We start from the raw sequence: 21475 nt of genomic DNA on the forward strand, positions 1-21475 counted from the left end.
AACAGCTTGGATACATGAGCGCCATTGAGGGCGCGACTGAGCCATGTCTGACAATGTCTCTAACCATTGATATGGCCCGTCTCGGGGTTCCCATCCAGGGAGATGGCAATAACGAGCGCAGTTGAGTTCCGTGGTAATGGCTTCCATACTTAGATGACGGGTCGTTGTTTGACCGCCTCTGGTTCTCTTCCACCCTTCACGTGGTTATGCGAAAACAGCCCTTCGAGGTCGGTTGATTGAAATGCACAGCAAGTGGCTAAGCTAGCGCAACCTACGCAGTGTGATCGGATCATTTATCGAGGGTGAGTTACTCCTCTGGAGTACCATTCAACGAACTTCAGCATTGATGATCAGGTGTTCCTACCAGATTCGGGCAATGCTCCGAAGACATCGATGGTCAAACTCCGAAGGTCTTGACGTCTTCAGCGCGCAACGGTCAGGTTTCTGATCCATATAGTAGTATGGAGCGCACCGCAGCATTGTAAACTCGACCCTTGAAGAATGAGCTGATGTCACGCCTACGTCACAAATGATGCAGGCTCACAAAAGCTGCTCTGCCTTTCCCAATCCGGATGGAAGTAGCATCTTTCGCGAGACCACCGGGGCTGATACAGCTGCCCAGGTAAACAAATTTGTCTACTACCTCAATCGGTTCATCCGCAAGCATGAGGCTGGGGTTCAAGCCCACTCAGTTTTGCAGTAGCACTTTACACTTTGCAGGTGTGGAGAGCATACCAAACCGTGACGGAATTATATTATTTGATATTGTTTGCGTTACTACGGTATCCGATCCAAGAACAGCTATGTCGTTTACGTACTCGATATCTGTGAGCGGACGTCACCGAAGGACTTTGACCCCACAGGCGTTAGAGGCTGACAGTGAGTCTTCCATGACCGTATCAATGACGAAGCCAAACAAGAAAGATGAAACAAGACAGCCCTGTCTGATACCACTTGATGTGGTGAACTCAGAAGAGAGCTTCCCGTAGACCTTCACACGGCCGCAGGAGTTGGCGTACAGCGCCTTAAGGAGGGTCAAGAATTTATGGGGGATACCTTTGCTCCAGACACCGCTATAGTACCTGACGGTCCACAGAGTCAAAGGCACGCTTAACCAAAGGGGTCGCATACCATCGTACACGTATAGGGCAATCCTCACAAGGGTAGACCAAACGTACGTCCCACTCCACCCCTTAGTGACAGGCGACCTCCCCTTTTCGTTGTACACTTTCTCAAGGGGATACCGTACTTTAGTTATGTGCCACCAAAGACATCGACATCAGTTTTGACACAAGTGCTTCATTGCTGTATAAAAAAGCCTTGTGATGGAAAAAGAGGATGCGGAAAAAAGCTGATGCCAGCCATCCACAACCATTCTTAGGTGCCTACAAAATCGAAGTACTCATTCAGACAATCTCGATAGAACATAACGACACGAACGTCACTGACATCGGCTGTCCGTTAGATTTTGCACCGGATCTCCAGTTAAGAACGGAGAGTGCCACAGGGATCTCATCCCAGAAAAAACATATAAACAGCGCTCAGACCAGTGGTGGTAATTTCCCCTTGACCCTTCTCTCAGATCATACGACGTCAATCTCGTATTCTGCATCATTTTGGTGGGGGAAACGAAACCAGAAAAAGTATCGTTGAACGACCATGCGGCGTGCGTAACACACAGCCGAGACACCGTGGTCTGTGACGACAAACCTTTTTCTGCGACTGACGTACCTGCTGCGTAGTCAGTCACCCTAATCCTCATTACCTCGGTCCGCATTTGCTGGAACTAGTCTTCGCATCAGTATATCTTGGACAAAAGGGTTAGACACAAGTGGGGAATAGCTATTGTTATCCGACGTATCTTCAATGGAGTAGATCTTGGTGACCGCCTTATAGTCTCTTTTGCCAATAAATAAGGGTAACGAACGGATTATGCTCCGAAAATTCGAGTACAAGAAGATTGCGGGTTGATTGCGAATAAGACGGTCTTCGGACACCTGAGGAGGTGCGATGTGGGCGATGCAGTCACCGCTTAGTCGACATCTAACTGGCCACCAACGGGGGTTGAAAACAGTGTCCGTGTGCTTGCGCTTACGCAGAACCATTGCTTCCAACGACCACATATCAACCTGGGACGAAGAAAACAGAACTCAAGCTCTACAAGATTTAGGGAGTCAACAAGTACAAATATGAACACTGTAACCAAACACGAGTGCTGGTTTGCGAGCTCACCTCTACAATGGTTTTTAAGTTCTTCCCGCCATCCGCATTCATTCAGGCGTGTTCGAAGAAGGTCTTTGAGCTTTTCGCGTTCTCCGGTACGATTCAGTCGGTCATTTATATAACTACGTAGTCTGGATTTCTCATCCCTGAGCAAGGGCTAGAGCATCAACAGTAACATACTCGAAGGTAGTCATTTGTATCAGAAAAATTCTGATTGATCAGCGCACCAGGTACAAAGAGGGCTAATTTACGGGATCCTAAGTGGCTGTAAACAAGGTGAAAGTATTTAATGCCATAGGAAATCAGACTGGATAAGATGATAGTGGTAAATGCGATAAAACAGAACTTTCTCATTTGAATATGTCCACGATGTGGACAACAAAATCTTGCAAATAGTAGACTGGAGAAGACAATAGACTGTCACATTCAGTTATGTACTCCCATGTTGTTTTATTCACAAAATCCTGTTTCATATGTTTCATTCGTTATATTGTGTTGTAATCTCCAGCTTGAGGACACGTCTGGTGGGGCTGCTGTTACGGGCGTTTTTCATTACGCTCACACAGAAGAAACTATTGATGCCACCATGCTTCCCACAATATGTCGGTTAAGTGGTCAACTAAAGACCTCAAGAAATTTCGTATAGATATCATAGGATATGAGAATGTGCCTAGTACATGTCATGATTTTTGTGTGCTTATTTTTTTATACTTACCATATATACTCGTACTGAACCTTTGTATGCATTTCAGCCCATGCACGCTTGTTCTTAGACAAGTAAAACATTGCTTATCCTCGAAAACCTGGACTTTGTTCCAACTCGTTCTCGGACACATTCTAACGTCTCAGTGCAACGACAAAACCGTACACTTCGGCTAGATATAAGGGTCAGGGTGTAATTCTGGAGTATTTTAACCAGAGGTGATCTTGTTAGGAGCAGTAGGGAGCTCGAGCTTCGCAAATCCGCTTCTTCTTATGTTCCATAAGCCAACGCCAGATGAGCTCAGAAGGCAGTCTGGACTCATTAGGTAAGACTAACGTGAGAGCATTTGAATATGATTCGCACGTGACTCGTGACGTATTAGCTAAGAGGACCAATTACACAAAACATGGTTGGTTCGCTACCCTCATTGTTCTCATGATTTTTAAAGGGTATTTCCAGTAAACTATATGCACAATCTTCGGACCCCTTGGGTAGATTGGGAGCACTGTCGACGCACCCCAATCTCAAAGCATTTTATACACAGAAAAGCTGTCAGGCGAGCCATCACCCCCACCCCACAGCTTCTTTTCAGAAGACTAGACATAACCCATCTAGACCCGTTGCTTTTCTCGCACTTCGGGAGAGATGCTGGTCGCTTTATTTCCTCTGGAGTATATCTTCCGACATTTTCAGCACACCAGAAAGAAAACAGAATCAGTAAAACGCGAGCACAAAGTCCAGAGGAAAAAGACCAATTTATGGTTGTCTAGAGCTGGTGAGAGCAAGAGACCCACGTGATCCTGTTGTAATCCTTCAACTGTTGCCAATTGAGTACTGGTTTCTGTACAGATCCCCATCCTGGAAGGCGAGTAGCACCTAAAGCACCCAAATGTCGTGCTATCTCCTTCATTTCCCTTTGCTAAGTCAAGGGTTGGCCACATCTCTGTTTACGCTACCCTGAATTGGGCATAGAAAACAACACTCTCTTCGGCAAACGATGGTTAGGCATGTGCGACACATGTCCCAATCAGCGCAGCATCTGGTGTTAGGCACATTCTTCGATGGAAGTCACCATCGCACAAACAAAAACTCGTTTTATAATTGCCTCATCGAAAATTCTCCACATGAGCTATGGTCCTGAGACAACCGGCATCTGAAGACGTCTAAGTTTCGCTGCTCGAGCAGGCCAAGTTTCACAGCCATACAACAAAACGGCCCGCACTGTAGCCTGATACACACGTCCCATGAGATTCAGAGATACATCAATTTGACGCGACCCGAGCCTGGCAGATTCGTGCATTGACTTCATGTGTCAAACTACAATTAGAACTAATATAACTTCCGAGATAGGCAAAACGCTCCACAACTTCAAGTGCCTCTCCCTGGATTGTAAATGGCGTGTTCAGTGACTGTATGCCCACGAGCATGACCTTACGCTTTGTGGGTGTAAAGTGCATACCGAAGGACGGGATGGATTTGGTCAGTTCATCCAAAGACACCAGCGTCTTCTTTTCTTCAAAGATGATAACGATGTCATCTGTATACTCCAGATCGATAAGGTTCTCGTCACAGGTTACTTGAACACCAGTATTATGGAGACCTTCAGCGTTCATCCCGTGATTTCATCGATCACAAAGTTAAATAGGAATGGAGAGAGTGGGCATCCCCGAAGGACACTTGTTAGGTGAAAGGAAGTCTTTAGTATTTCGTGTACTCTCACATGTCCGGAAGTCTGAGAATAAGAAGAACCCATTATGTCCACGAACTTCCGGGGAATTCCTTGGTGAAGAAACGTGTGAAGAAGAACAGACCGGTCAGCCGAGTCAAATTCGCCTTGGAAGTCCAGGAATGCTACAATTATGGGTCGCTTATATGCACGGACTTGTTCTAGCACCTGGTAGAGAATAATCGCTAATAATCGTTCAGCTGTAGTGCCCTTTCGGTGCCTAGCTGCCATGCCACCCGAAGGAAGCACGAGGACTGGGATATTGTCATGTTGCCCAAGCCTAGACAGGGGAAGTCGAGAGGCAGAGACCGGGTTCGAACCACGGACCTTCCGGTCAGTAAATTCGTGCTCTAACCACTTGAGCTATCTCGCCCCTGGTAGAGTGTGCAGATTAAATCAACACAATCCCACCAGGCCAAAACCCTGCTTGTTGCTCTCGAGCCAGCGTTTCGTGCGCCATCGTAAGGCGACGAAGCACAAGTGACGCCATGCGCCATCGTAAGGCGACGAAACACAAGTGACGCCTAAAGTTTCGTTGTGACCGGGGTCAAGCTGACGCCCCCTGTAGTAATCACTCACTTCGAGCCCCTTTTTGAAAGTGGGCATAATCACCGACTTTTCTCAGTTCGAAAGAAAGAAATCGTTCATCTGCAACACCCTTCTGGTGCCTAACTGCCATGCTGCCCGAAGGTTGCATGAGGGCTGGTATACTGCCAGGTAGCCCAAGCCTAGACAGGGGAAGTCGAGATGCAGAGGTCGGGTTCGAATCACTTACCTTTCGGTCAGTGAATTCGTGCTCTAACCACTTGGGCCATCTGGTCACTTTCCTCAGTTATCTGGGATGATCACCTTTCCCAAAATGCAAGCAAACAGATCAGACAAGCGCTGACTGATGGTTTCATCCCCATTTGTGGACAATGCGGGTGGGGGGTCATCTGGACCAGAAGCTCCGTGGCACTCGAGAGAACATATATAGTCGTAAACCTCCGATACCGTATGTGGAAGGGTTCTACGTCAACTGTGGGCTCCAGATAAAATTCAGCTGGTGGCCACGACAATTGTTCGAAAAATTCGGCCCAACGGTTGGGGCATTCTTCTTCATTCAAAATGGGCACTCCATTCCAATCCTTGATGGTTTCGCTCACACGTGGTTTCCGGGGACCGGTCCCACGGATTAACTGAAATAATCTCTGGGCGTTCCCGGCTTTCTGGGCCTCTTTCATTTCCTTGACTTTTTGTGTCCACCACACTTCACAGTCGGCTCGCACGTTCGCTTTCACTTGACGTTCGATAATCCAACGCATCAAGCCATGTTCACGACTGTGAACATTTCTCCGAGACTTAAGCAGTACCATTGTTCAGTCTGAAATCCACTGCTTCAGTACGCCTGACGGTGCCGTGGCACCTATAGAACTTCCAGCACTATGCAAAGAGGTGACAATCTCGTCCCAGTATGAATTCACATGTGATGGTGGAACATTTGGAAGAGACTCTAGAAGACGACCTTGGTAAGGTCGTCTGACATCCGGATCTGCCAGTCTCTCATATGCCAAGCGATGTACACGTAACCTACAAGGCCATGGAAAACGTGGAGAGAAACGACTCTGGATGGTCGCGTGGTCGGAGTCCACAAATGTGTTCCAAAACGATCGGCAGTCAGTTATTGATCCGTACTACCGGTAATTGATGGCACTGTGACCGATTTGTATCTGTGGCCGGCATGTCGTTGGAGGACACCATGTGGCCAGAGGGTTTAAGCTATTTCGGAATTTGGTACTGCATAAAAACAGCATGCGGTCAGCATATAGCTGAAGCAAGAGTTCATCACTGTCCGTACGCATCGAGTCCAACCCATGGATACTTCATGATTGAGTTTCAGGTGTGGTAAACCTGCCAACTTGTGGATATCTGAGCTTTTAGCTCACCCCGTTAGGGCATTCGGGGCGTCGCCAAATCTGCCTTTGACGGCATCGGAGCTACAGTCAGTTGGGGCATGAGCAGAGAGGATAAACAGACAAGGATCAACTTCTCGCTTCTGCCAGAGGAAACGAACAGAGGCAAGTAAGAATACTTTGACCCCTTACTTAGGGCGATACCAACCCATGCACATCCCGCCTCAGCAGCACAAGTAAGAATACTTTGACCCCAACCAACCCATGCACATCCCGCCTCAGCAGCCTCTGGATCACCATAAGTACGTTAGAAGCGAGTGGAGACTGATGAGGCGGTTAGCCAAACCACTGTGCTTGCATCCTGAATCATTGTTTATGAGACACAGCACATATCAATTCCAAACGAGTCCAGTGTGAAAGCGAGAGCAGCTTTTTATCCTGCTGCTTTAGAGTGCGGACACTGAAGACAGCCAGATGAACCAGGCGTCTGAACCAAGTCTCTCAGATGCAACACCCTTTCGGTGCCTAGCTGCCATACCAACCGAAGGAAGCATGCGGGCTAGGATACTGTTAGTTTCCCCAAGCCTAGACAGGGGAATTCGAGAGACAGAGGTCGGGTTCGAACCACGGACTTCCTGATCAGCAAATAAGCGACCTGACCACTTGAGCCATCTCGACCCATACTGAGCGTCGAGGCCCGGAGATTGATTTCGAGACACCTGAGGATGTTGGCACCATGTGACGAGCAGATATCGCACGCAAAAAAACGATACAAGACGAACGGAGTCATCAATCCTAAGTGCTGGGCCTACAAGGTGAGAGTCGTTATTGGGGTTGTGAGATGGAGAAGAAAGAGTATGTTAAAAGAGAGGAGAGAGGCGTCAGTAGTAGCCGGTTTTCGCTTAACTGCCCTGCTGTATGCAGCAGTAAGGCGACCCGGCTGATGGCTCGACGCGACGGGCGATGTGGCATGAGAGTAATGTTAGTCGTAGGTGTCGTGGTTGTGGATGGGCTGGGATACTGTCAGGGCGCCCACACCTAGACAGGACGATTAGGGTCTTCATTCAAAGTCTTTGGCTGAAAAGCCTGGCCGCAATGCTGCGGTGTTTGGTGGTAAATGTAAGTACATTTCAATCTTTACGGAATAAGTCGCTATACACGTATCAACCGCCAACCTGGATGACTAGGAGACTGTGTTCGTCTGACCTTTAACTATAGACCAATCTGGTATGAGAGACTGCAAAAGTTGCACGGACAGCTCCCAGTATAGCTCAGTGGGCCGCAGAGGTACGGAAACCGTCACAGGACGATAAGATCCAGTCTTTTCGTGACGGGTTTGGATAGTCAAAATGTTTGACGAACGAAAATAGCTCCAAAGGGGGCGACATGCAAAGAGCATATGGAAGCGAGCTCCACACAAGGCTCGTCCAAGGGTTTTGCAAGTCATCGAAACAGCAAACCTGTAGTCTTACTACATACGAAAGGCAGGTGCGAATGAACAGGATTCGCTGGCGCACCGGGGGTGTTTCGGTTTTTATGTTTATTCCCTTGAACTATTGACATTCATATCCGATTCAGCGATTCACATCGCACCCGAGGGTTGTGTTACAGGAGGTTAACTAAACTGATCCCTTAAATATTCAGATAACCCTTCTTGACGGAGTTTCTGTGGATGACTTGCTGAGCCCTTTTTCACTATCATACAGTCGACAGGTTCTGTTAATCGGGCTAGATGGTGCAGGACACCATTTCGATGCAGAATACCTTCTCTACCCCATCCTTTGATTCCACCATAGCTATTGATTTTCTTAGGCGATCCCCAATCTGGCGTTTCGAAGATGAACATTAACTTACCAGCAAGGATTTCATATCTGTAATAAGAGAACATTGCGGGGTTAGGTAGTTTCTCAAACAAAGTTGGTCACTAGATTAAGGCCGCCTCCCGGTAGTACAAACGCATGCTTAGTTTGGAAGCTTGGTCCAATACCACACAGCCTTATCTCTATAAACATCCGTTTTCATCTCCATTGGCACCAAATGAGCAGCATGGAGTATAAGATTACACCACCCTGCATACCGCCGGGCCTGTCAGTTCGAAGTAGTCCGTAACCGGGAAGAGTGAGTAAAGCAAGAGCAACTACGCCTGGCGTAAGACTAAGTAAGAGGTAACATCTACTCTCTACACTCTGCAGGTCACGTGTGGCCACTGTAAAAGACTCTTCTCTTAAGTGACAGGGCTGGGAAAACTGGTGCCCACNCTCCCTACGGGCAAAAGGTCACGAAGTAGGACCAAGCTCTGCTGCTGTTCTCCTTAACCCTTCGCGGGTGCTCTCGTTATTTACCGATCTTCTGGGATGATGTCTCGTATTACTCGACATGACTTGGCTGCTTGCTGATTCTGGAACATGCTAGGTTGCAGTTGCCTAAACACTTGTGTGTAAGAGCCAAATTAAGCACAGCTCGATTCAATTCAGTTCAGTTTATCAGCTATAAACCATTCCCTAGTGTATGCTTCTCCCAGTTTCTGCAGTTTCAGCCACCAAAAGTGAAGATAATGGCACAACCACTTAGTTGATATTGAATCATTTTGGTTATGAGGAAACGGTAAATGAATCCTACGCATCGAAGGTGATGTTTTTGTTGCATGAAAGCCATTGACTGAAAGAGTGAGCCACGTCTTTCAGTGTTATTGTTTTTTATGAGTCCATGGGTCACTAGCTACGGATGACATTTATTAACATCAATAACGGGGACTTTGGGGCTTCCTGCAGGGCCTACGTACAAGCATCACCGGCAGAAAACGACCAAATACAGTACCCACACCAGCGGCGTCTTTCTAAATTTTCGTAGGGGATTTCATGTATGGGTGACGCGAAGGTCTCCTGGATCACCGTAACTTAAGTAACGGTGAGTTAATAAAATCATCAGCTATGGTGTCAAAGCAATATCATTTGTCTGTTAAGAGAAGGGTTCACACTGCGGTAGTGCGTTTTGTACTGCTTAACGGACCAGAAACATGGCGTCTACGCGCAGATGACATGCGGAAGCTGTCGCTGTTTGATCACCGGTGTTTTTGAGGCGTTAGCCGCATTCGGTGGGAACATCGGCCCACAACCTGATTGGCCGAAAGTCTGTACCCAACAGCCAATCACGATCCAGTATCCGCTGGTTGCCGGTTGCCGGTTAGCAATGCTGCATCCAGAAGACGTCTCCGAATTTCCAGAATGATGTCATGGCATAGGCCTTACATATGACACATGGTACATGTGTTTTTCACCTGGCTTTCCGGAGTTACTACAAGTGGTGCACCTTTGTTGTTTATTTCGACGGGAACGCTGGGTAGGAAGGATAAGACGGGGAGCTAGGCTGAGAAAATACAGCTATTAGATCCTACTGATCAACCCGAGTTGCGCAAGATAAAGCATTCAAAGTGTGCGCACAAATGCATCCGACAATTGTCTGTCATCTCATCCTTGATGGGCTAGGACCAGCGACGTTAGGTAGACCAACATGTTTTCGCAAGGGTTGTCTGAAATTATCTGCATTAAGTGGTCTGATTATCCTCATAAGCAGTTTTTTACTATCTTATCCGACAATTGTCATCTCATCCTTGATGGGCTAGGACCAGCGACGTTAGGTAGACCAACATGTTTTCGCAAGGGTTGTCTGAAATTATCTATCTGCAGTGGTCTGATTATCCTCATAAGCAGTTTTTTACTATCTTTCGTTTCCTATGACCAGTTTTGTGTGTTCAATATTTTGCACTGATGCAGGATAGCTCTCTGAGCGTAGGGACTTTTGGTCCATCCCATGGGTTTATTTCTATCAATAGCTTGTTGCAGTCGCCCTACTTCCGCACGACTGAAATATATCTTGATTGAGTACTTCACTCTGAGACCTGTATGCCTTGATTATTCATAACCATCCAGACGTTGGTGCACGCACACAGTAGCAACACTTCATCCACCGAAATAACCCGCCACTGACTCTGCTTGCAAACTGAAGTCACCGAATTTACGGAATGTCACCATATACCATTAGCTCGGGAGACAAAGTGCCCTCTCAGAGTTAGCGACTTGCGGTCTGAACCGTGCTCCAAGCGTTTCAAGGCCATGTCGGGATAGAATAAAAGCCGGTGGGAAGCCAAAAGTTTTCACTTGTCGTTGGTTTCCCTTGTGGTCCGGGTTTTTGCGAAGCAATGTTGAGCACGACTGGCGAATCATTGGCCACGGCGCCCATTATGCCGAAGCCAAACAAGTCGTACAGTTAAATGTTGTCAAGTGAGCTTTTGTTGTAATTTAATGTCTTCTAGATGCACGGGACGCACCGTTGGACAAATGTAACACGACAAGGCGTGTGCTAGGATACGTCTCCCATTGTGGGTGTCGTTTTTTCATGGAATTTGGGTCGAAACTGCGTAAAGTTGAGCACAGAACAAGGACGAGTTAAGTCTGTTGACAGTCAATCGGCATCGAAATGCAAACAGAAGTTCGATGCAAGGCCTTTCAATCTATCTTCTATGCGTTCGTGGTCTACACATGCGTGCATGCCCGTTCAAACTGGGTTGCTATTATTAGCGCTCCAGCGGTCGTCGTTATGTTGGTAATTGGCCTAATAATCACCCAGAACACTTTTGTTCGGGTACGCCAACTTCGACTGCAGGTATTTCTTAAGTGTGCTTCACGCAGACTGTCACTCTGTGATGGGTAGTTTTGACATGCAACATTTGCACGACTTGCGAAGTTCCGACTGGCAATCGGCATCCACATGAGTAACAGGAAAGCGTGGTTCTTGTTTGTAGAGTTGTTTTGAGGCGTCCATGGAAACCCGTGTCTATGCCCGGAAAAACTATGTGATTGACTAAACAGGTGATGATGTTCGGAGCCTCAGCGATAAACCGCGCCTTTCAGACAAACTTGTTTTTGATCCACAGAGTATCCCAGTGTTGTTTCGCAAGTTACGCCCCATAGCTGTGCCCATTTTTGACGATGGCAGTTTGAATATCTTATCGTTTACCTCGGTGTAACCGGGTTGTTTGCTTGCAAAATACGGGATTGTTGTGCAGGCTGACTCAGTGTAATAGAAGTGGTTGCCACCTGTAGCATGTGGTAACCACCGGTTGCAATGACGTTGGTCGTAGTGGTTTTCACTCCTTCATCCGCAATGAGTCACAAGAATATTATGGTGTAGAAGTTGAACAGCTTTCACGAATGCTTTTGCCGGTGACTGTTGGTAGAACGATTGTAATAAATAAGACTAGGTCACGGTTAAGCAGCCTGAAGGCTCCGATACCCAATGTTGTGTTACAAAATTTCGAGGCCAGGAATAGCAAGGTAAGGGAAGCCAGTCCCCCGGATAAGGGAGATTTGTTTACTTGGATCAAGCGAACGGTGCACTGTGGGAAAGCGGGTGAGTTTGAGGTCTGTGCCACTAGTTTCAGAAGCTGCAACCAGGAATACTGGCCCTGCCTGTATTGGATCCCAGACCTGAGCACCTGGACGAAACATGCTCGACCGAATACGTCAACCGTGGTAGTGGAAAAACCAACAGGGTCGGATCTGCTAATGAGGACATTAAGTGAAAACTTTAGTTTAGGCCACCCGCCCAGGAAGGGGTCCACCGTAACCACAGTGGAAGTTTTGAGTTGACCCACCGCGCGGAATCGTGCCTGAGTTTCAGCGATAGCAACAAGCTGCAATTTGGACTGCCAAAGAAGTGCTCACACACATTTTGGGGCCCTTGGTTGTTCCCGTCACCATAAAGCCCTCGCCACTGCGTACCATATGCAGTCAAAGGTTCGATTGGTTGGATCCAATAGGCGCCCGCTGCCACCGAACGATGTTCAACTGTTAGTTACCGGTGCTGAGGCGAGGGTGTTGGCACAGGTTGTCACTAAAGGCGGGTCTTCTAAACCAAGGTTTGCTCAAAATATCTCATGGGGTTTTCGCGAGGCAATTGTCCCTCCACTGCCCTTTGACTTAGATGTGAACATCTGCGAACATTTCCAGAGCAGGGAGCGCAGATATTTTGCAAAGCTGCGTGCTGTCCTTTGCGTTCGAAATTCAGTCAATCCTTTTGAGCCCAGGAAGGGGTGGATTTTTCTGGTTGAGTGAGAAAAAATGTACTCCCTGGGCAAGATTAGGTGCATAATTTATGAAAGGTAGAGCCTGAGCCGCCGAGAGGCTAGCCGTTGGACCAGTTGTGATTACGTGGCGAGATTTCATGAGTGCAACTTTCAGCTCAGCTAAATTATCCAGGTATAGCGTGGGGCTTCTATCTTTCTTTTGGTGCCGAGACTAAGATAAGGATTAAGATAACATTGCCACAATCTTCTGAGGGTCGAGATGGTCGGACCTTCCTGGATTAATTCGAAGAATTTGCGGAGGCTGCTGTACTGGAAACCAACCGGAGTGGGTTGGTGGTACAGAAATCCCTTCTCAGAGGCCGGGCAAAGACGGTCCTGGATGCGGCCGGAATGAGCTCTCGGAAGATGGACACCAGCTGACCACCAGGCGGCTATGAGTCGGTTAAAGACGGTGGAGATGGAGCTGAGATGTGACCCGACGGTGCTCTTTGCCAGCCCGCAGCATTCGCTGGATCTGGCCTTGGGGTGATGTCGCGCCAGCGGATTCTGTCTGACCAGGCGCGGAGGGAACGAGGCTGAAGGCAGACCTTCCGCGCTAGCCGTGTGACCATTGGGCGGATGCCGACTTGAAATTGATGGATTCTCAAATCAATCACTGCTCTCAGGCGAGAGGTTCGTGCAGCACGAGTTCCCGATCAGCCCAGGCGTGGAGCAGGCAATATTGGAAGCTGATGTTTCCAAGAACGCGGAATCCTACAGCGAAAAAACTGGTGATAAATTATGGCACAGTCAAGCTTGAAGGCTACACAAGCACTGTCGTGGGCGAGTTGCATGTTCAAAAGCTTCCGTGCTGTAACGTGCCGTATGTACGGTCCGTGACAGGAGAATATTCTGAACTGTTCACAGGCGATGAAGATCCGTTTAGATTCTGCACGTGGATTGAACCCAAAATTCTGCTCTCGCCCGAATGCTTTCGGACTACGGCACCCGTCCACTATCGCTCCATCTACGGGAAGGCCTCAATAAACAAGTTCAAGTGGTTAAAAATGGAATAATCGATGGAACCAAGAGTGTGTATATTTCCCCCGTTGTAATTTCAAAGTAAGCGAACGAAAAGTGGTTTTGAGTGGAGTTCAGGCGTCTGAATGAACAGACCGTTTATTGGATCGTCGCTATCCCTTCGGTTGCGTAGCTCTTTAATCCCCTAAAGCATCGCTGATATTTCACGGTGTTCGACTTGCGTTCCGGATACTGGCAGATATCTACCAAGGCAGAGGACTGGGGGAAAACGGCGTTTACATTTAAAGAAACAGATCAGTTTGGACGGATGCCGTTTGGTTTGTCTGGATAACTATTCACATTCCTGCGCTTGGTGCTTCATTAAACGAGGGGACTACAGAATGTCGCCGTGTATGGAGAAGATAACGTTGTCTACAGCAAATTGCGACCAGAGCAAGCAGTTCAACTAAGGGCCATACGGGAGAGTATCCGCTAGGCCGGTCTGCGAATAAATGAAGCCAAGACACAGCATGCTCGCAGTTCAGCGGCAGCGCTCGGGCATAAACTGGGTCACGAATTGGTAAGCCCGCTGCCGGAAAAACCGGCGAAGATCCAGCATTTCCCAATTCAACGTGGTCCATACGACTTTCTCGGACGACCAGCATACTACATCCGGTTTGTCAAGTATTTTAGGACGACTGCCACAAAGTCCTGTTGCAGAGTAATTGGGTTACCTAAAATTTCTGCCCTGTTCTGAAGGACGTCAAGCTGAAGCATTTGACCATGGAGAAGGAATGTTTAGCGGTCGTCTGGGCCCTGGATAAGCAGAAACCATGCCTCCTTGGGAAAATTTTTCATGTCAAAACCAATCACAGACACCTGGATTGGAGTCGTCATCCTTCCGGTGACGACCGGCAAAAATCAATTTATGGTGATAATGACAGAACGGCTGCCACGATGGGTCGAGGCTTCAGCCGTGCAAAATTAACGGGCGACGAAAATCAGCGAATGCATGCGATCGTGGCCAACCATGGACTGCCAAAATGATCTGAAACAATCAGGGACCTTGCTTTCAGAACGAAGAGTTCAGGAGTTGCTTGCAGAAGCTGGGCATCGGTTTGCCAAAGACGGCACGACACCATTCGCAAACAAATGATCTAAGCAAACATAATAACTGAAATATCAAGGAGTAGCTGGTGGCCAAACGAAATACCTGCGAAATGAAACCGCCGATGGTGCCGCTAGATCATCATGCTTCAATGAAGCCAACCACAAACAAGCCATCTTTCACGCTGATGCATCGTCAACTTCCGCGCCTTTCAGCTGATCAAAAATTGGGTTTTGAGCGGCAATACGTTTGTTTCCTGTGGACCTAGGGCACGAAGGGAAGAAAGCTCGAGAAAACTTGGACACTGCTCAGGAAAGGACCAGAGATGAAACGCCAGGCAGAAGGGCAAGGCCGTTCACCATAGGCGCGAAGGTCAAGTAACAGAACAATCAGAATCCTGGAGGCAGCAGACTGGGGTTGCGGAAGCTGGGTAGTCTATGGTAATGCCAGTGTGACGTTACCAACCACCGAAGAGACATCTATAAAATTCAAGACGGTCAGTGGCCGAAGATTGAATGGATTGCAGCTTCGTAAGTAGCATGATACACCCGAAGAGTGGAAGAATAGACCAGCTACCGGAGCCAGCATACCGGAGTTAAATGAAAGTCGGCGGTATGCGATCGACATTTATATGGGAAGGAGTGTAACGGTGGGTTTTACTCATGAGGTATGAGAATAGTAGGTGTTTTCTCGTAATCCCGCAACAAAGGGCCTCTTCCGTTCACTGGTATTTATGAATAAATAGGAAATTTACGTTGTGTATGTAAACGATCGAACAAGAGGGAATAACGTGTGTCTTATACCTTGATGAAGAAGCGGACTTGGGGTGCATTAATCCGAATAAGACGGCTGCTTGGCAGCTCCTTGCACGTCAAAGTTACCCGTAAGCCCTGCACAGTATTTCCAGCCCACCCATACGTATATTTTTTAAATTTAACCGAAAGGATATTTGTGATTTTTTTGTATTCCTTGATATTTTTAGACGACTGATAACCGGGATATACCTAATGCAACGAATAATAATAATGTTTCTTCCTAACTCGATGGTGGCATACCGCTAGGTATGATCGTAATGTTACGGTCACAATAAAAGTTTGAATGGTGGAGACTGTGGGCCTGGTGGGTTAGAAATAGGGACAGCGACATAGATAGGGCGTATTATCGCATGTGAGCGTGATGGCTACTAAAAAGGCATGGTAAGGGTAGTACAGTTACTATGCATTTTTGGAGAGGATATTAGGCAGGATCGGGTCGTTGATATTTGAATGTGATGGTTAAAAACAAATCGAAGAAGGCAAAACAAGAGGCTTCCCGTCCGACCCACAGCAATTCATGTGTAACGGTAAAAATGAGGAACCAGAACTTCCGATCCAGTGAAGCAGCAGAGTTGAAACAAAACCTGAAACCCTCGCCAAGATCTCGTGACCTCGGAATGTTGGGCTCATGGCCAAGGTCACAAAAAGCGTACGTGAGATTATGAAGTGGAGGCATTAGCAAAGCGGATAGGTGGTAACAGAAATCTCAGAAAAATGGTGTACATTAAAACTATGGAGGCTCACCTGTGTCGCTCTCGTATAGTCAGGCATAATAGTTCGTTTGAAGAGTGAGACAGTGGTAACGCCTAAGCCGGAACACGGAGTATATAGAAGGTTATTGAATATAGCAGGAAGTACAGACACATGGGCGTGGTTAATTTCGAATCAAAGGTTAAGCAGATTGGAATGAATACGTCGTGGGGGCAGCTGAGTTCAGGTGGGTAGCTTGTTCGTATTTGCAGCTAAAGGAGTGAGTGAGCGAGAATGTACGGTTAAGACAAGGAAGAAATAGTTGCGGGCGTGCAATCAAGTTGGATATTGCTGCGCCGTGCCATCGCTGGCCTGATGTACTTTGCTTTTTGGACAGCCTCGTAACGAAAGTCACAGTTAAGGTCGTTGGTCTTGGATGGGCGATTCTTTGAGAGGCGGGATGCTCTTTGTGCCGGCCGAGGAGACAAGGCGAAAAAAGCCGATATGCGATCGTAGGATTTTCGGTCCTTTTGAGGATCCTGTGGCTGTAGATAACAGGCCAGGTGAAGTGAATAACATCCGAAGAGGTTGTACAAAGGTTGTACAAAGCTTTGGAAGATGAGTGGATGGGATGAGATTAGTACAGCATGGTGAGTTCGAGTAGACATCGAATGGAATACTGTGCATTACTATGCATAGAAAGAAAAACTTGACATGTAACGCGATTAAGGTGATGACAACAAATGATTATATGGAATATGATAGAGATGGAGTTGCACTTAGTAGACTGGAGACCAAGGATTGTTTTTGCTAACATACGATATTAAAGCACAAAGGATATAGTAAAAGCTAATATAACCAGGCAGAGTGGTGAAATGGTTAAGGAACTCAGATGTATAATGGCTTATGGGGGTGAGCTTTCGAGAGGATGGACTGGCTAATCTAGTGTTTATTACATTAGTTGAGCAGTAGCAGGAGAGGAGGTAGGCGTAAGAAAAATTGGCACCCGAAGCACTGTTATCAGCTTGCAGTTAACAAGGGTAGCATGGCGACAATAATGGATGTGAAATCATCGAGATTTTAAGTTGGAAAATTCGTATTATTCAGCGGCAAAAAATCAAGTGGCAGACACTGGGAAAAACGCGTCATAGTGGATGCCAGGCCCGGAAATGATGGACATATATGGGAAGCATTAGTAAAAACCACCTTCCGTACGGTTAGGCGCGATAGACGTCGCATCTGCATGTTGGAAGGAGTAGAAGACAGCTAGTTGCTCACCTAACCGAGGCACGCGCTGCGGATTGAGGGAGGTGAATTGTGGCTAGAGCAATTGTACCATTCTCGTTGATTTTGTTCTCGCATGCGGTGGATTGTGTTAGTGGATTAGGGAAAACACTGCTGGCTTTGGGTGGCGGTGTTAATTCCATTTTCGATTTTTATTTTGTGCAATGTTATTCCCCCTCTTTGTTGTTTTGGTCTTGCGCCTGTACAAACTTTTTTGGACCTGAACATAAACAACACGCGGTTTAGCTATCTTTGTAAAAACGTTGCTTTGAGTCGGTGTGGACTTTGGAATCCGTTGGGAATTAACAGTTTCTAAACCGGTATATAGAAGCCGATGTAGTCCAAGCATGTGGAGTTTGTACAGTTTTATTATTTTATTATTGTATCTATAGTATCGCATTTGTAGATAAGCCTCCATTTGGACGATTTGACTTTTCGGGTTCTGCGCCCAACTCGACGGGGTCTAACTGAATGCCAGAAACAGTCTATCAATTCAGACTACTCAGTTGCACCAGCCGACATTTTCCTTCCCGCCCCAGTCAGTAGCTATCTTCCTTCCTCTTTCAGAAATGCATCGCAGATCTAAAATGACCTGACAAATCTCAGTGCTCGTGTGAATAAGATGGAGAGCAAACAAATATCCCACGGTCGCATACAACTACTAGCTTGCCTTCCAGCACCTGATTTTGTGTGTGATCCACCAAACCTTGCAAAATCCTCACTCCTTACTGACTCATTCGCCTGTGAGTTTAGTTGGTGTGCGGAATAGCGTGAAAGTGTGTTAATATACAATTCTCCATATCGCATCCCGGTTGAGTGCACAGTGTCCGCCATCCTGACGGCATGCAACATGCCTGACAGCTTAGCGGCTGCGAAAGTTTTAAACCCTTCTTACATTACCCACTGTTAATGCAATTCAAGGATAAAAGCGATGCAAATCGCCTGTTAACTTTCCAGGCCGTCCTGTCCTCCACCTTAACATTCCAGGCCATTAAGGTCAAAGCTGCCCGCACTCAAGTTCGAAGGCAGCTCACAAGTAATTCACCCTCCAAACGTTCAAACTGGTAACTGTCAAACGGATCCATCTTCTCCCTTAACAATCTGTACCAGTAAATATTTTTGATGCGAGTTAATCGTGGACTTCCCATGAAATCGATTCCTTGGAAAGCTGCGCGTCATATCACCAATGACGCATGTGCGCATGGCTTTCAAAAAGTCTCTGATTCAAACGAGAGCTTACCGAATCTTCCATATGTTCTACAACCCACTCTGGTTCCGCTAGGTACCTACCCGTCCCCGATATAAGCCTAGCTTGTTATAAACTGGCCGGATTTACAGCTGCTCCCCCCCCCCAAATTCTGGAACTGACGTGTTATCCCCCTTAAGTTCGATGCTCCAGAACTGATCCTCTCTCTGATCCCCGTTATTCTGGAATCGCTTCATGCCCGTGCTCGCCGTACCGTGATGTCAACTTGTGGCCTACATCCCCACAAACCGGCATGATGGCACACAGCCCCGTATCTCCTTCTCATGATCATGAGCCATTCACTTCTACCCTTGGAAACCCGCCCACGCCATCTCTTACCTCAATCGCACTAACAAAATTCACCGCTAAGATGGCGGACGCAGTATCTCACCAGCCTTTATCCGGTGCTCCAATCGAAGATGAGAACACCGTCTCTCGCTCCGCACACGCTGATTTATGCTCTTCGAACAACCCCACGAAAGCACGTCCTCGAGCTCAGGCACCTGCTATCAAAGCCTGGAACTCTTACGCTCCTACCCATCCAAAATCCACAAATCTCCTTTTGTACAAACTTGACCATATCCCACATGGCACATAAATACACCTGTGGCACCCCACCTCATGCTAGCCTTGTTCCTGGCAGAGTCTCTTACCTACAATCACCTTTACCTGACTTTAGCACTTATCAAATTCTGCCTCCCTGACCACTCGCATGCCTACCCATCCCATCCCTGCCGGGGATCCTAATTCGGCGGCTACCTAAACTACTACCTACACCACCTCCTCCGAAGACACAGCTACCTCCACCTTTACGACCTTTAAAGAGCACATCAATCTATGCACACTACATGTCTGGATGAAACTCGTATTCAAAAAGATTGATGACCGGCACCGATTCCCATTCATTTCCACTACCCAACTGAGCACCATTTTGGCAGCCACCCAACCCTCCACAGCCAACACCCCACTTCGCATCTTACCCGTGAACATCTGGTGATGCAAAAGAAGAAATTTGCATTCGACTGCACGCCCTCCTCCCAAAGTCACTCCGTACCCTTTACTGAGCCTGATACATCAACTCCTGCTAAGGGTTCAGGCCTATTTCACAGACTCTTTACCCATCTACCACCAGTGCTGAATACTGACTCTTTACCATCTACCACCAGTGCTGAATACTCCTCTCCGGACTCCGAAGACTGCTTCATATTACCCCACCTCCAGGTGCAAATTCCCCCAATAGTAAACTTCATTGAGGGTAAGTTTACAAAGTTCCCAGTTAGTACTATTCGCTCACCAATAATAATAGACAATAAAGTTGTCTAATGGCCTAATATCTTATTCCTTTTTCGTCTCAAATCCATATACTTCGAGCAAGTAGTGCCATTGCACGACCAAGTATTGTACGTGCAACTGAAACATGGTTTACACGGCCATCTGAATCCCTGACTGAAATTCATCGCTCTGATGGGAAAACCCTCAAGGGACAGCGGCTGTGCCATCTATTCTGAATCGAAAATTCACGCAATCCCATTTGATTATTCTTTTTCTGCAAGGGACTCCAGAGATCACCTGGATATCGATAGAACAGACCAAACGACCCGCGCTGAAAGTTTGCATCCATCTACCACCGGCACCCTCCGCTACCTCTAGTACTGACCCTTCCCGTATTATCTCTACTGCATATGCCCTTCTCCATTCGTCTTAATTTCTGCTGGGCGACTTTGACCTACCGCATATTTCTCGGTCTCCTACTACGGCCCCTACCATTTACGCTGCGCTGCTTGCCCAACTAAGAGTAGATGACTGGTCTGAAATTGTACGTAGCCCCACTCATGGCTTACATACCCACCGGTGGCCATCAGGCTACAGCTGCAGTTAGTCCACGCTTCCCAGGAAGAATCACTGCGTCGTTCCTTGCAAAGCAGTCAGTCATGGCCAGACTGTTCCCCTGAGTCCACCCGTGATTCGTATCCCCCCTATGAATATTTCACAAACGTTTTCGTGAACGTTGGATTCTTAGGAGTGGAACGACGTCTTCATCTCGACAAATATACAGCGCGTTTGCAGCATCTTTTACAAAAAATTATTGGCTGCTATTCAACTTGTTTCTCAAGTAAAATGTTTTCACTAAAGTATCACCGGCCAGGTTGTTACTAAAGACGTTCGATATTGAAATACGCTGGGCTAGCACATAATATCGGAAATCTCGGTGTTCGTACCAATTGTCATCAATAAACTCTCTACTGATCGGGAACCTCTCGAATGCGGAGAAGAGAACATTGTTCTCAGAGACCCTCCCTATTCCAATTCATTCAGCTGGCTGTTACGTAGGCGTTGTATCTCAAACAACCGCTTGATTGCTCGTTTTCGTTGCACGGATAGTAGCCACACCATAGATCCTGTCAATGTAGCTGGCGCCTTCTTCGCCAGCTTTTACTTATCCATCCCTCCCAATTTCAAATCCACACCCACTGCTGCATATCTCAAAACACTTTACGGTCAGGGTAACGACCCGACTCTCAGGAACGTAACCATACCCTCAGCTGGCTACCAATGCCACGGACGATCGGCAGTATTGATTCCTCTATCACAGATCCGCTAGAGCCTGCAAGCTTCAATTTCTTGCGACCATCACAGCAGCCTCCGAAGATGGATAATCCACCGTACGGATAAGCCCTGCAGACAAGTTCGCCCTGTTACGTTT

The 21475-nt window shown here is 47.3% G+C and overlaps 1 protein-coding gene across 1 annotated transcript in view; it reads right to left on the reverse strand.

Moving 5' to 3' along the window:
* Nucleotides 1–6007, reverse strand: part of T265_01798 (hypothetical protein) — a gene marked incomplete at both ends in the record, with an annotated part of 15001 nt that extends 8994 nt beyond the window's left edge. The window contains 2 exons of the mRNA XM_009165908.1: nucleotides 2233–2380; nucleotides 5798–6007. Coding sequence (XP_009164172.1) covers nucleotides 2233–2380; nucleotides 5798–6007 — 358 coding nt within the window. The remainder of the gene's footprint in view (nucleotides 1–2232; nucleotides 2381–5797) is intronic.
* Nucleotides 6008–21475: the final 15468 nt, after the last annotated feature.

The sequence above is a fragment of the Opisthorchis viverrini genome (assembly GCF_000715545.1).
Source record: "Opisthorchis viverrini unplaced genomic scaffold opera_v5_20, whole genome shotgun sequence".
NCBI lineage: Eukaryota > Metazoa > Platyhelminthes > Trematoda > Opisthorchiida > Opisthorchiidae > Opisthorchis > Opisthorchis viverrini.